This window comes from Chiloscyllium plagiosum, unplaced genomic scaffold, assembly GCF_037043375.1.
Source record: "Chiloscyllium plagiosum isolate Xiang-an unplaced genomic scaffold, Cpla_swu_hap1 HiC_scaffold_1, whole genome shotgun sequence".
Lineage (NCBI taxonomy): Eukaryota > Metazoa > Chordata > Chondrichthyes > Orectolobiformes > Hemiscylliidae > Chiloscyllium > Chiloscyllium plagiosum.
The window spans coordinates 127,666,691-127,682,397 of record NW_028270139.1 but is presented as its reverse complement, the minus strand read 5'-3'; the positions used below and the strand labels follow the sequence as shown (position 1 = coordinate 127,682,397).

The following is a 15,707-nucleotide window of genomic DNA, read 5'->3' as shown; positions in this document are numbered from 1 at the left end:
TGCTACAGGAAGGATAGAAAGGGAGGCAAAAGAGGAGGGGGAGTGGCATTTTTGTTAAGGGATAGCATTACAGCTGTGCTAAGGGAGGATATTCCCGGAAATACATCCAGGGAAGTTTTTGGGTGGAACGAGAAATAAGAAAGAGATGATCACCTTATTGGGATTGTATTATAGACCCCCCCCCAATAATCAGAGGGAAATTGAGAAACAAACTTGTAAGGAGATCTCAGCTATCTGTAAGAATAATATGGTGGTTATGGTAGGGGATTTTAACTTTCCAAACATAGACTGGGACTGCAAGAGTGTGAAAGGTTTAGATGGAGAGGAATTTCTTAAGTGTGTACAAGACTAGAGAAGGTGCAAAACTTGACCTACTCTTGGGAAATAAGGCAGGGCAGGTGACTGAGATGTCAGTGGGGGAGCACTTTGGGGCCAGCGACCATAATTCTATTCGTTTTAAAATAGTGATGGAAAAGGATAGACCAGATCTAAAAGTTGAAGTTCTAAATTGGAGAAAGGCCAATTTTGATAGTATTAGGCAAGAACTTTCAAAAGCTGATTGGAGGCAGATGTTCGCAGGAAAAGGGACAGCTGGAAAATGGGAAGCCTTCATAGATGAGATAACAAGAATCCAGGGAAAGTATATTCCTGTCAGGGTGAAAGGGAAGGCTGGTAGGTATAGGGAATGATGGATGACTAAAGAAATTGAGGGTTTGGTTAAGAAAAAGAAGGAAGCATATGTCAGGTTTAGACAGGATAGATCGAGTGAAGCCTTAGAAGAGTATAAAGAAAGTAGGAGTATACTTAAGAGGGAAATCAGGAGGGCAAAACGGGGACATGAGATAGCTTTGGCAAATAGAATTAAGGAGAATCCAAAGGGGTTTTACAAATATATTAAGGACAAAAGGGTAACTAGGGAGAGAATAGGGCCCCTTAAAGATCAGCAAGGCGGCATTTGTGTGGAGCCACAGAAAATGGGGGAGATACTAAATGAATATTTTGCATCAGTCTTTACAGTGGAAAAGGATACGGAAGATATAGACTGTAGGGAAATAGATGGTGACATCTTGCAAAATGTCCAGATTACAGAGGAGGAAGTGCTGGATGTCTTGTAACGGTTAAAAGTGGATAAATCCCCAGGACCTGATTAGGTGTACCAGAGAACTCTGTGGGAAGCTAGAGAAGTGATTGCTGGGCCTCTTGCTGAGATATTTGTATCATCAATAGTCGCAGGTGAGGTATTGGAAGACTGGAAGTTAAACGTGGTGCCCCTGTTTAAGAAGGGCGGTAAGGACAAGCCAGGAAACTATAGACCAGTGAGCCTGACCTCGGTGGTGGGCAAGTTGTTGGAGGGAATCCTGAGGGAGAGGGTGTACATGTATTTGGAAAGGCAAGGACTGATTCGGGATAGTCAACATGGATTTGTGTGTGGGAAATCATGTCTCACAAACTTGATTGAGTTTTTTGATGAAGTAACAAAGAAGATTGATGAGGGCAGAGCAGTAGATGTGCTCTATATGGACTTCAGTAAAGCGTTCGAAAAGGTTCCCCATGGGAGACTGATTAGCAAGGTTAGATCTCATAGAATACAGGGAGAACTAGCCATTTGGATACAGAATTGGCTCAAAGGTGGAAGACAGAGGGTGGTAGTGGAGGGTTGTTTTTCAGACTGGAGGCCTGTGACCAGTGGAGTGCCACAAGGATCGGTGCTGGGCCCTCTACTTTTTGTCATTTACAGAAATGATTTAGATGCGAGCTTAAGAGGTATAGTTAGTAAGTTTGCAGATGACACCAAAATTGGAGGTGTAGTGGACAGCGAAGAGGGTTACCTCAGATTACAGGATCTGGACCAGATGGGTCAATGGGCTGAGAAGTGGCAGATGGAGTTTAATTCAGATAAATGCGAGGTGCTGCATTTTGGGAAAACAAATCTTAGCCCGACTTATACGCTTAATGGTAAGGTCCTAGGGAGTGTTGCTGAACAAAGAGACCTTGGAGTGCAGGTTCATAGCTCCTTGAAAGTGGAGTCGCAGGTAGATAGGATAGTGAAGAAAGCGTTTGGTATGCTTTCCTTTAGTGGTCAGAGTATTGAGTACAGGAGTTAGGAGGTCATGTTGCGGCTGTACAGGACATTCGTTAAGCCACTGTTGGAATATTACGTGCAATTTTGGTCTCCTTCCTATCGGGAAGATGTTGTGAAACTTGAAAGGGTTCAGAAAAGATCTACAAGGATGTTGCCAGGGTTGGAGGAACTGAGCTACAGGGAGAGGCTGAACAGGCTGGGGCTGTTTTCCCTGGAGCGTCGGAGGCTGAGGGGTGACCTTATAGAGGTTTACAAAATTATGAGGGGCATGGATAGGATAAATAGGCAAAGTCTTTCCCTGAGGTCGCGGAGTCCAGAACTAGAGGGCATAGGTTTAGGGTAAGAGGGGAAAGATATAAAAGAGACCTAAGGGGCAACGTTTTCATGCAGAGAGTGGTACGTGTATGGAATGAGCTGCCAGAGGATGTGGTGGAGGCTGGTACAATTGCAACATTTAAGAGGCTTTTGGATGGGTATATGAATAGGAAGGATTTGGAGGGATATGGGCCTGGTGCTGTCAGGTGGGACTAGATTGGGTTGGGATATCTGGTCGCGTGGACGGGTTGGACCGAACGGTTTGTTTCCATGCTGTACATCTCTATGACTCCATGAACTCACCATGGATCCCATTTGACACAATATTCTGGACCAGCTTACCACAACAGACCTTGTCAAAGCTTTTGTAAAATCCATGTAGAGAACAGAAACTGCCCTACTCTCAATCATCTTAGTCACTTCTTCAAAAACTCCATCAAATTTGTGAGAAAAGACCTCTCTTAAATTAAGCTGTGCTGTCTATCCTTAATGTGTTAATCCTCTTCCATATGCAAGTAAATCCTGTCCCTAAGAATCTTCTCCAATAATTTCCCTGCCAATGATGTAAGGCTTACTGGTCTATAATTTCCTGAATTATCTCTGTTGCACTTCTTAAACAAAGGAACAACATTGGGTATTCTGCAGTCTTTTGAGAACTCACCTGTGGCTAAAAAGAATGCAAAGATTTCTGCCAAGGTCCCAGCAATCTCCTCGCCTGCCTCCCTCAGTATCATGGGACAGATTCCATCAGGCCCAGGGGACGTATCTATCTTAAAAAAGTTTTTCAAGACACCCCAACATCACATCCTTCCAAATATCAACATGCCATAGAATATTAATATTAACATTCCCCTCCCTAACCTTACTAATATCTATGAGCTTCTCCTTGGTAAATACCAATGCAAAATAACCACTAAGGATCTCACCCACTTGCTCTGGCTCTATGCATAAATGCCCTCTTTTGTCCTTGAGTGGACCTACCCTTTCACTAGCTACCCTCTTGTTCCTAATATATACATAACATGCCTTGAGATTCTCCTTAATCCTACTTGCCAAGAACATTTCATGGCCCCTTTCAATCCTCCCAGTTCCTTGTTTAAATTGTTTCCTGCTTCCTTTATATTCCTCAAGGGCCTTGTCTAATTTCAGTTTCCTAAACTTTATTTTTGCTTCTTTTTTCCTTTTGACTGAATTTTTCAAAATCTCTTCTCATTCAGGGTTCCTGAATCTTGCCATCATAATCTTTCAATCTTACATGAACATGCTGGCTCTGAATTCTGAACAGCTGGCCTTTAAAAGCTCCCATGTGTCAGATATGGATTTACCCTCAAACAGTGGACCCCAATTTAAATTCTCTAGTTTTTGCTTAATACTGTTGTTATTAGCCTTTTCCCAATTTAGCATTTTCACCCAAGGACCAGTCGTATCCTTATTCATAACTGTCTAAAAAGCTTGCAGAATTAGGATTACTTTCCCCAAAATATTCCCCTGCTGAATACCTGGCCGGGCTGTTTCTCCAATGGGATGGCCCCTTCCCTAGTTCGAATATCTACATATGGTTTCAAGAAACCCTCCTGGATGCATCTAATGAATTCTGTCCATTTAAGCCCTTGGCACTTAATATTGGGCAAGTTAAAATCACCACTACAACAATCCTGTTGTTTTTAAACATTTCCATGATCAGCCTATGTATCTGTTCTTCTGTCTCTGGCTACGCAGTGCCTTGTTGTCCATTGGACCCCTCCCACTCTGATATCTGGGGAAATTGTATAAACAGGCAAAAGGGAAAACCATTTCATTGGTTGTATGAATATGCCATCAGTGGCCATAAAATATTGATTACCAATGCTGGAGGAACTACCATTCTTGATTCCACACTGTCAATCCCGGAGAAACCTGTGAAAAACATTCTGTTGAGCTGGGTTTTGACATTGCTCTCTAATTTACATGAAATGCTGCATCTGTTTTTGGCGCAATTGCTAACAGTACCCTTTGATAACTTCTGTACATTCTGTTCATTACCATCTGGTTCAGCATTAACAATGTTGCCTTACGTACCGAAAGCATTAAATGATGGTAAGCGCTAGTGAGGGGTCATATGGGATTTAAAATATCAAGAGTCAAAATCTTCCTTTGCTCTTCTCTACATAGCTGAACATTGTTGAAAAACACAGCTAAAAGGAAAATTAATTGTCTCTCTTGTAGCTTCAAACTGTCTATTGTTAGCATTCAATAAATATTGTACAAAAAGAACCATTTCATTCTTCAAGAAGGGAAATGTGAAAGTAAGAAAATGCACATTTGATTTTATTTTTGTATTGTTGCAGATAGAAACCAGTCATTTTTGTTCAGTTGACATACAATGTTCATGTAATCAATAGCAATATTCCTACAGAGAATAACAAAATTATGTGCTGCTGTGCGAACTGTAAGATACCGCTATCCTGTCTATTCAAATAAGCAGCACTGGACAGACCATTCAACGTAATCTCAATGTTGGGAAATGTGGATTGGACACAGCTATTTGAAAGGAAGTCCATATTTGAGATGTGGGAGGCTTTCAAAAATAGGTTAAAGATAGTGCAGGATAGGCATGTCCCGTTGAAGGCAAAAGATAGGAAGGGCAAGATTCGTGAACCGTGGATGACAGGAGAAATTGTACGACTAGCCAAGAGGAAAAGGGAAGCGTACACAAGGTCTAGGCAGCTAAGAACAGAACAGGCCCTGGAAGAATATCGGAAGAGTAGGACAAATCTTAAATGAGGAATCAAGCGGGCTAAAAGAGGTAATGAAATAGCTTTAGCAAGCAGAATTAAGGAGAATCCCAAAGCATTTTATTCTTATATAAGAAGCAAGCGGTTAACTAGAGAAAGGATTGGTCCACTAAAGGATAACGAAGGAAGGCTGTGTGTTGAACCTGAGAGAATGGATGAGATTCTGAATGATTACTTTGCATCAGTGTTCACTGAGGAGAGGAACATGATGAATCTTGAGATTAGAGATAGAAGTTGGATTACTCTGGATCACGTTGGCATAAGTAGGGAAGATGTGTCGGGTAGGCTAGAGGTTATTAAGGTGGACAAACCCCTGGGACCGGATGGGATCTATCCCAGGTTGCTAGAGGTGAGAGAGGAAACAGCTGGGGCCCTGATAGATATCTTTGTGGCGTCCTTAAATACAGGTGAGGTGCCAGAGGACTGGAAGGTTTCTCATGTTGTCCCCCTGTACAAGAAGGGTAGTAGGGATGTTCCAGGTAACTACAGACCCGTGAGCCTGATGTCAGTGGTGGGAAAGTTGCTGGAGAAGGTACCGAGGGATAGGATCTATTTATATTTAGAAAAGAATGGGCTTATCAGTGATAGGCAACATGGTTTTGTGCGGGGGAGATCGTGCCTTACCAACTTAATAGAGTTCTTCGAGGAAGTGATCAAGTTGATAGATGAAGGAAGGGCTGTGGATGTCATATACACGGACTTTAGCAAGGCATTTGATAAGGTTCCCCATGGTAGACTAATGAAGAAAGTGAAGTCACATGGTGTGCAGGGTATTCTCGCTAGGTGGATAAAGAACTGGTTGAGCAACAGGAGACAGAGAGTAGTAGTTGAAGGGAGTTTCTCGAAATGGAGAAAGGTGACCAGTGGTGTTCCTCAGGGGTCAGTGTTGAGGCCATTGTTGTTTGTAATATACATAAATGATCTGGAAGAGGGCACTGTTGGTATGATCAGTAAGTTTGCAGATGACACGACGATTGGTGGAGTAGCTGAAAGCATAAGGGACTGTCAGAGAATACAGGAGGATATAGATAGACTGGAGATTTGGGCAGAAAAATGGTAGATGGTTTTCAATCGAGACAAATGTGAGGTGATGCATTTAGGCAAGACTAATTCTAGAGCGAATTATACAATGAACGGAAGAGCCTTGGGAAAAGTTGATGGGCAGAGAGATCTGGGAGTGCAGGTCCATTGTACCCTGAAGGTTGCTGCACAGGTATTGAGTATAAGAGCAGGCAAGTCATGTTAAAATTGTACAAGACATTGGTTCAGCCGCATTTACAATACTGTGTACAGTTCTGGTCGCCACATTACCAAAAGGATGTGGATGCTTTGGAGAGGGTGCAGAGAAGACTTACGAAGATGTTGCCTGGTATGGAAGGTCATAGCTATGAAGACAGGTTCAGTAGGTTAGGTTTATTTTCATTAGAAAAAGGGAGATTGAGGGGGGACCTGATTGAGGTTTACAAAATCATGAAGGGTGTAGACAGGGTGGATAGAAACAAGCTTTTTCCCAGGGTCAAGGATTCAATAGCGAGAGGTCACCCTTTCAAGGTGAGAGGTGGAAAGTTTAAAGGGGATACACGCGGCAAATGCTTCACACAGAGTGGTGGGCATCTGGAATGCGTTGCCAGCAGAAATGGTAGAGGCAGGCACGGTAGATTCATTTAAGATGTGTCTGGACAAATGCATGAGTAGGTGGGGAGCAGAGGGATACAGATGCTTAGGAATTGACCAACAGGTTTAGACAATACATTAGGATCAGCTGAGGCTTGGAGGGCCCAAGGGCCTGTTCCTGGGCTGTAAATTTTCTTTGTTCTTTGTTCTAGAGATCATTGCCAAAGACTTTGTAAACCAAGTCTATTTGAATATTTGAATAAAATATGAAAGTCATGCTGAACATTTTGTGCTTAGGTTACATTTGCAGTATGGTGTACTGTTTTAGGCATGATGTGGAGGTGCCGGTGTTGGATTGGGGTGAACAAAGTTAAAAAATCACACAACACCAGGTTATAGTCCAAGAGGTTTATTTGGAAGCACTAGCTTTCAGAGCACTGCTTCTTCATCAGGTAGCTGGTGGGGCAGGATCATAGGACACAGAATTTATAGCAAAAGATCAAAGTGTCATACAACTAATGCAATGTATTGAACAAACCTAGATTGCTATTTAGTCTTTAATCACTCAGAATGAGGGTGCAGGTTTCCATTCATTAATATGTAAATCCCAGAATTTCTTTCAAGCCACAGTCCTGAGACAACTTAAGGTTTTGTCAGTGTAACAAAATGGTTACATCTCAGCTTAGACAATGCATTAAAGTGTGTGGTAAAAGTCTGTCTGTCTGTATTGCTCAAAAAGCACACAATCTGTATTCTATTTTGTTCAAAAAGCATACAAACTGTAGGCAGTCAGTCCATGTGACATTTTATAAATTCCTACTTTGGAAATAGAACCAGTCTGACTCAGTTGGAATAAACAGACTCTAACCTCCTACCTTTAATACACCTGAGCTGAGATGTAACTCTTTTTATACTGATAAAACCTTAAATTGTCTCGGGACTGACTTGAAAGAAGGTCTGGGATTTACATATTAATCAATCGAAACCTGCATCCCCATTCTAAGTGATTAAAGACTTAACAACAATCTAGGTTTGTCGAATACACTGCATGTGTTGTTTGACACTTTGGTCTTTTGCTATAAATTCTGTGTCTTATGATCTTGCTCCACTAGCTACCTGATGAAGGACCAGCACTCCCAAAGCTTGTACTTTCAAATAACCTATTGGACCATAATCTGGTATTGTGTGATTTTTAACTTTATTCTTGGCACCACACATTAAGAAAGATATCAAGGCCTTGGGGAGATTGCAGAGATTTATGATGCTAGCACCAGGGGTGAGAGACTACAATTAAGTACAGAGATTGAACAAGTTAAGATTGTTTTCCTGCAATCAGAAAAGATAAAATTGAGATCATATAGAGTTATTCAAAATTATGATCAATTTTAACGGAGTAAACCAGCAGGAATGGTCACCTCTAGTCAGTGTGTCAGTGATAAAGTAGAAAATTTGACAAAAGATGTTCGGGGAAATGAGATTTTCACTTACATCAGAAGATTGTTAAAATCTTGAACACACTACTTGAAAGGACTCTGAAATCAGATTTCATAAGTCTTGTCAAAAATGCATATTGAGAAGGAACAATTTGCATCATTATTGAGAAAATGCTGAGCTCTGGGACTGAATTAGATCACACCTTTAAAGTGTTGCCACAACCACCCCTGGTTTAATGTCCTGCTTCTTTTTGTGTAACTACATGATACCATAAACACTGCACCCACTGCAGGATGATTGGTCTCATAAATTTGATTTCTCCCCCACTGCACCCCTCGCCAATTCTCTATACTCCTCTTGTGTGTTGTTCAGTTGGTAGCATCCTTCCTTCTGAACCGAAATTTTCTGAGTTCAAGTCATATTCCTGCATCAAAATCAAAGCTGAAACTCCAGTCCACTGTTTTACTGTCAAGAGTGCTATCTTTTTCATGATTTGGAGATGCCGGTGTTGGACTGGGGTGTACAAAGTTAAAAATCACACAACACTAAACCTGTTGGACTATAACCTGGTGTTGTGTGATTTTTATCTTTTTCATGGTTACTAAATGGAGATCCCATCTGCCTTCTCACCAGAATGGGTAAAAAGACTCTGTTTAACAAAAGTGCATCAAAGTTATCCCACCATCTGGCCAATATTTATATCCGAGTCAGCATGACAAACTCACGTGATCTGATCAAGACACATTGCTATTTGTGAGAGCTTACTGTGTGCAAGTTGGTTGACACTCGTCAGACATTCCAACAGCAACTATACTTCGTTAGTATTTTAATTCAGAAGCTGTAAAATGATTTGGGACATTCTGCGGTCAGAAAAAGCGCTGTATAAGTGCAAAACATGCTTTCATCATCCTGTTTCACATTCACTGTTTTGTCATCTATTGATAAGCATTTTACTTGAAAAGAGAACTATAGAGGTACAACTGTATATTGTACTTTATTGTCTTGCAATAATTGAACCATTAATGATTTAAATTGTGACCTATTTCCAAAGAAGAGTGATACTGGTCTTGAAACACTAACTCTGTTTATCGCTCACCAGACATTGCCTGACATGCTGAGTTTCTCCAGCACTTTCTGTTTCATTTCAAATTTTTGCTTTGTAGTTATGAATTTAAACAGAAATGTAGCAGTCAACTGTTCCCTGGTGCATTCTCCATGGCAACACCTCTAAATATTTGATTTCAGTTGCCAACTATTCAACACCTTTTCAAGCGCTATAAATTATTGTTCCCTTTAAAATGTTGTTTTGTTGTGATTCTGTCCTGATGAGTACAAGATGAAAAGCTTCAACAGTATGTCTCTTTCCTCAATAACATTTTAAATTAAAGAATCATTTTTATTTGAAACATTTTCAGAATGTGTGTTACTCATACTGCTCTGAATTTGCATCTTTTGCGTTGAAAGTTAAAAAAGCAGAACAATGGTAGAAATGCAACCACACATTTTTTTCCATTAGCATAATGGTTCATGCACTAAGAACAGGAGTGTAATGAAACCATTGATTGGAAGGCAGTTAGAGCATAGGAAAAGGCATAGGACAATGTTAGAGGAGTCAATGGTGCATATAGAAACTTAAAGTTACTGTAAGGAGATAGCTAATGAAGGGTGGAATGAAGGCATGGAAGAATTTAAAAGTTAGAGCAAGAATTTTGATGTCAGAATTCTAGACCACAAAAGAAAAGCCCTCTGGGAATGATGGGAACAGTACCATAATGGTTATGTTACTGGACTAGTCATCCAGAGTTCTGATGACCTATGGATGTGAGTTCAAATCCCACCTGATTCTAGGGAATCTCAAATTAATTTAAAAGTGAATATATCTGGACTTAACAGATAGAATCGGTAATGGAAATCCTACATTACCAAAAGCCCTTTAGGAACTACATCTGCTTACTCCAGCCAGTCCAGATGGCTCGTAATATGGTTGACTCTTAAAAAGTCTTTGAGTCAATCTTAGCAAGGTATTCAGTTGAAGAGAATTCATTTTCATAGAATCCCTACAGTGTGGAAGCAGACCATGATTTCGAAGCTCCTTGGATGCTGCCTGAACTGCTGTGCTCTTCCAGCACCACTAATCCAGAATCTGGTTTCCAGCATCTGCAGTCATTGTTTTTACCCCATTTGTCCAACACGTCCACCCTGACCCTTTGAAGAGCATCCCACCCTGACCCACACCCCTACCCTATCCCTGTAACCCTGCAATTCCCATGGCTAATCCACCTAGCCTGCGCATCCCTGGACATTATGAGCAATTTAACATGGCTAATCCACCTAACCTGCACATCTTTGGACTGTGGGAGGAAACCTGAGCAACCAGAAGAAACCCACACAGACACAGGGAGAATGTGCAAACTCCACACAGGCAGTCAACCAAGGGTGGAATCAAACCCAGGTACCTGGTGTTATGAGGCAGCACAGCTAACCACTGAGCCACCATACTGCCCAGATATCCATCTTCTCTTGGAATATGCCTTATATGGCAATCTGGAGAGAGATCTTGTGTGCTCTTATTGATGTTCATCCCAACGGTTGTGTTGGACGATTTTACAGTCTATTCTCAGCAATGCTCATAGGGACAAACATTAGCTTTGGCTGGAGAACAGTTCAGTTGGTGAAAGATGCCATTTGGTCTGCCCAAAACTTGCTAGTCTCCCAATGCACAGAGTTGTCCTCAAATGAGTCCTGCAGATTTGCACATTTAAAAGTCCAGAGCTGCATGCTGAGGGACACGAGAAAGTTTGGGGTCCTGCTGCAAAAGAGGTCTCTGTCTATGTTCTTCCAGCCATAGTACATCAAGAGGCTGGTATCCATAGAACCCCTTGGACTGTCTGCCTGTCAAGGAGTGTATGTTGTGAATATTAAAAGTGGAACATGGAGTGAAGTTTATTTCTATTGTACAATTTGTAATTTTCAAGCTGTAATGTTGAGACACCCAAGAGTACAAAATGCTGTACGGGAACAAGTAAAAGTTTGTTTCTGTTTGTAACGAGTGTAATGTACTTTTACAAATTTTATGAATAAACTATATTTTTGCAGTAAATGATTCAGGATGACCAATAAAGAAATTTTGCTTCTGCTAGCAATGCCTACATCCTATAAATGAATAAATAAAAATAATTTATACAAATTAAAAATCAAGCTGCAGCATTTTGAAAGAATTGAAGCTTGTTGCTGTTTAAGAGACCATTGTGATTAACTCTTGAGATAACAAAGGCATGAACCACACCTCTCTTATTCTTTCATAGGATATGGATGTCACTGGTTAGGCCAACATTTATTGTCCTTGAGAATGAGGCAGTGAGCCTCCTTGAATCACTGCAATCCCATTTGTGCGGACATAGTCACAGTACTGTTAGGAAAGAAACTCCAGACATTTGGTCCATTGACAGGAAGGAACAGTGATACAGTTCCAAGTTGGGTTGGTTACTGATATGGCGAGATTGAAGACATGGTGGCTGTATTTGCAGATGGCACAAAGGGAGGCAGGAAAGAGTGTTGTGAAGGTGACATAGACAGATTAGTTTGCATCCTTGTATGTTAAGGGAGTGGACAAAATTGTAGGAAATCAAGTTCTGTATAATGTGAGAAATGTAGAGTTTTTCACTTTGGCAGGGAGAATGAAAAAGCAGAGTATTACTAATATGGATAATGGCTGCAGAATTCTGAGGCATCTAGAATTGGGAGGGATCTAGGTGTTCTAGTTCATGTAATCAGGCGATACTACCCTTATTATGAGATAAATTGTATGTATAAGCAAGAATGTTGTGCTTTAGTTGGGCATTGATGAGACCACATCTTGAATATTGTTTACACTTTTGGTGACCTTGTTTAAGGAAGGATGTACATGTGTTCAAATGAGTTTACTGGATTGATACCTGGAATGAATAGTTTGATAATGTGAAAAGGTTGGACAGCCTGGACTTGTTTTTACTGGAGTTCAGCAGAGTGAGGAATGATTTAATTGAAGTTCATAAGATCCTGATTGATCTTGACAAGATGGATAGGGAAGGGATCTCTTGTGTGAGTTCAGAAATAAGGAACACATTTAAGATTGGGAGTCTTCCTTTTAGGACAGTACTGAGGAGAATTCTCTGAGTGTTGTACAACTTTAGAATTCTCTGCCTCAAAAAGTGGCGGAGGTTGGGTCATTGAATATTTTTAAGGCACAGGTAGATAGATCCTTGATAGGCAATGGAAACATAGATGATTGGGATAGATAGGATTGTCCAATTTGGAATTCAAATGGATTAGCCATAATCTTATTGAATGGAAGAGATAATGGCCTACCTTTGCACCTAATGCATGTTTTTATAGTACTTGGAAGGAAATTTGCAGAAGGTGTTGTTCTCATTGGATCTGCTGTTCTCGTCCTCCTCAATGATAGCTCTTGTCGGGTTGGAAGGTGCTGTCAGAGCAGCCTTGGTAAGTTGGTGCAGTGCATCATGTATATGGTACATATGATTGCTGCTGTGTATGCATGGTGGAGGGAGTGATTGTTGAAGATGATGGATGGGCTGCTTTGTTCTGGATGGTGTCAAGCCTCTTGAGTGTTTTAGAAGCTGCACTCATCCAATTAACCGTGGGGCATTTCATCTCACTCTTGATTGTGCCTCATAGTTAGAGAAGATGTTGGGGAATCATGGGAGTGAATTAATTACTTCAGAATTCCCCGAAATTTTGTGTGGCTGGTCCAGCGATATATTTCCAAGTCAAGATGGCAATTGGCATGGAGGAGGATTGCAGGTGATATTGTTGATGGTGAGAAAGGTAGCAGGGGAGGTGGAAAGAAAACATCTTATTACATTTTAAGCAGAAAGTCTAAATTTGTCACTACCACAAAGGAATTCCAAACAGATGAATGTAAGAGTGAATAAGAAACTCAGATGTTCAGCATTACTGGGATATGCATTGGGAATTTCAACTTACAGTTATATTTTAAAAACATGCACTATGATTAAAAAGTCCAAGGCTCAGCAATAACTAACATACAGTAGAGAAAACCCTTTGGTATGATGGTTGAGTCAACTAGGGTGTGATTTGGCAAAACATGTATACGGAAAATCCCAGGGTATTGAAGAATCTGGGTCTTACTATGAGGGATTTTCCATTTCAATCAAGGCATTCCATACGTCGATGTCCTTGAATTCATTCACATGATTACATATTGACATCTAGCGCAATGCAAGATATTTAACAAAGGCTTGCAACATTACGCTACAGCAAGAAAATTTTCATATATTCTTCTCTGCACTTTTAACACTACTGGATACACTTGCTGGGTTGGGGACTATTTTTAGTTGACAATAAAGTAAGAATATAACAGATCATATTATCTAGATGCAGACTTTACTCAGTAAGTTGTGTCAAAACCTGAGATAGGCATTTTGTTATAATCATGTATTAATCATATACTTTCTCTGGCTTATTGTGTTACAGTGAATTCTTACTTGGTAAAACATTACTACAACTTAGTGGGTTTTATGTGATTGTACAGTATTCAGCTTAATTATAGAATGCTCAGTATTAAAAATATAAATCACTCTGAAGCTTATCTTTGGCCTATAAAATGTCTCCGATGAGGATTATGATTGTTCCTGCTTACAATTAATCTGGTGCTGTTCCATGGCGAGGCCTAGGAAGCATAAGAGTGAGTTGAGTGAGTGGAGATGCTGCACATGCAGCATGAATCATGAGCTACTCAGGCCACAGAGATCAATGGGATGAGCTTTCAGAGCCCACAACCATCATTTTCTCTAGCTGAAGGGTCTCTTCACATTATCACAGTGCTCATGAAGAAATTCACACAGTGTAAGGTGAGTACTCAAAATGAAGGAAACTATTGCAGAATGTCACATCATAACAAATTCCTTGCCTCGGGTGTAGTGGCAATTGCTAATACAAATGGAACGTTAAGATCTGTAAATGGATCTGTAAGAAACTAAATCCAAATTCTGATAAATGGAGTCAATGGGGTCATTCTTTTCATTACAGAGATGTCTAGGTAAAGGGTCAAGTGCAGAATGTTAATAAGGATGAAAGTCAGAGAAACCTGGATATTTGTGATTAATGGCACCAAATTTAGCATTTTGGGGAGGAAGGAAGAATAGAAATTAAAGAATTTCACTGTTTTGTGGTCTCAGAATTTTGAGTTAGAGTCCAGTTGAAGAAAATGATATGGATTGCAAGTTAAATATAACTGAAAAGATATGCAATTAAGGGTTGTTGACTTATAACTGCTGCCTATATTTGTAAATGCAAGCAATATTCATATGAAAAAATGCAAGGGGAAGATAAAAAATAAGGTGTCATTCGAATAGTTCAAGGAACGTTTGTAAGGCTGCGATTGGTTAATGTGAATAGTGCAATGCAATGATCATTTGATTGGATATTTTATCCAGGGGCAGCAAATATGAACTTTAGGATAAAATTGGACATGGCTGGGTTTTGCACTGCAGTCATGTAAGCATGAGGGTTATAAGGTTCCAAGGACAAGACCTTTATAGCTAGCTAGTCACTTTCATTAACACAGCAACAATCAGCTCCTTCAGGAGAAGATGGGATAACTGAGGGTTAGAAATGCAAGCCTGAATTGTAAGTAAATTTCTATCTTATCAGATTGAAATTCAGTGTGTGAAAGTAAAAGGATGGAGGCACTGTACGTGTCTGCCAGCTTCCCCTAAGCAAGGTCATGTCACAAGGCCAGCAAAGCTCTCCTGCTAACACAGGTAAATGTCATTGCACTTTAAGTACATTGGGTGTCCCACAATAATTATCTCTGTACTGTCCTATTTGTAGAATTACTGGAGGAGTTCACTCCGTTTGTCGAAAGACTGTGCCTTGATGAGAATTTTATCGATATAAGTCAACTGGTGGAGAAGAGACTACAGCGAATAGGAACTGGTGGTGTCATCCCAGCAAACGTGTTTGTCTCTGGTCATGTGTATGGTAACCAAAGTAGGTAAAATTCCTTAGCAATTACAGGTCACATGTTTAGCTGCCTAGACCCTCAACACGAGAGTTTCCTCTTCATCTGTCTCTACCTCATTACCTCATGCTCTTCCTTTAAGATGTTCCTTGAAGGCTCTTTGACTGAGCTTCTGGTTGCCTGTACTTCTATCTCCTATGATGCTGTTCTGTCTGATGTGCCTTGGGACATTTCGGTAGGTGTCTTGTAAATACAGCTTGCTGTTGTTGTAGGTACAGCCATCATTCAGCTGTAAAATCTAGGGACTGCCCATATCAGTTTGTCAGAAATATGAACATAATTTTTACACACGCCTATTAGAGCAGCTGCATTGATATACATTTAATCTGGTCCTTGCATGAAAACCACACATCTGTATTTTTCAGCAAGTCTGACAGGATAATTGGTAAATGCAGGATCTACCATTTTTAAAAATGTATATTTGAGCCTGACAAAAGTGTAA

At 40.4% G+C, this 15,707-nt stretch overlaps 1 protein-coding gene across 2 annotated transcripts in view; it reads left to right on the top strand.

Moving 5' to 3' along the window:
• poli (polymerase (DNA directed) iota) overlaps window positions 1-15,707 on the top strand; it is a 77,216-nt gene that overhangs the window by 29,934 nt on the left and 31,575 nt on the right. For both annotated transcript variants that reach the window (XM_043721093.2, XM_087990611.1), the window contains one exon: window positions 15,076-15,234. In XM_043721093.2, coding sequence (XP_043577028.1) covers window positions 15,076-15,234 — 159 coding nt within the window. The remainder of the gene's footprint in view (window positions 1-15,075; window positions 15,235-15,707) is intronic.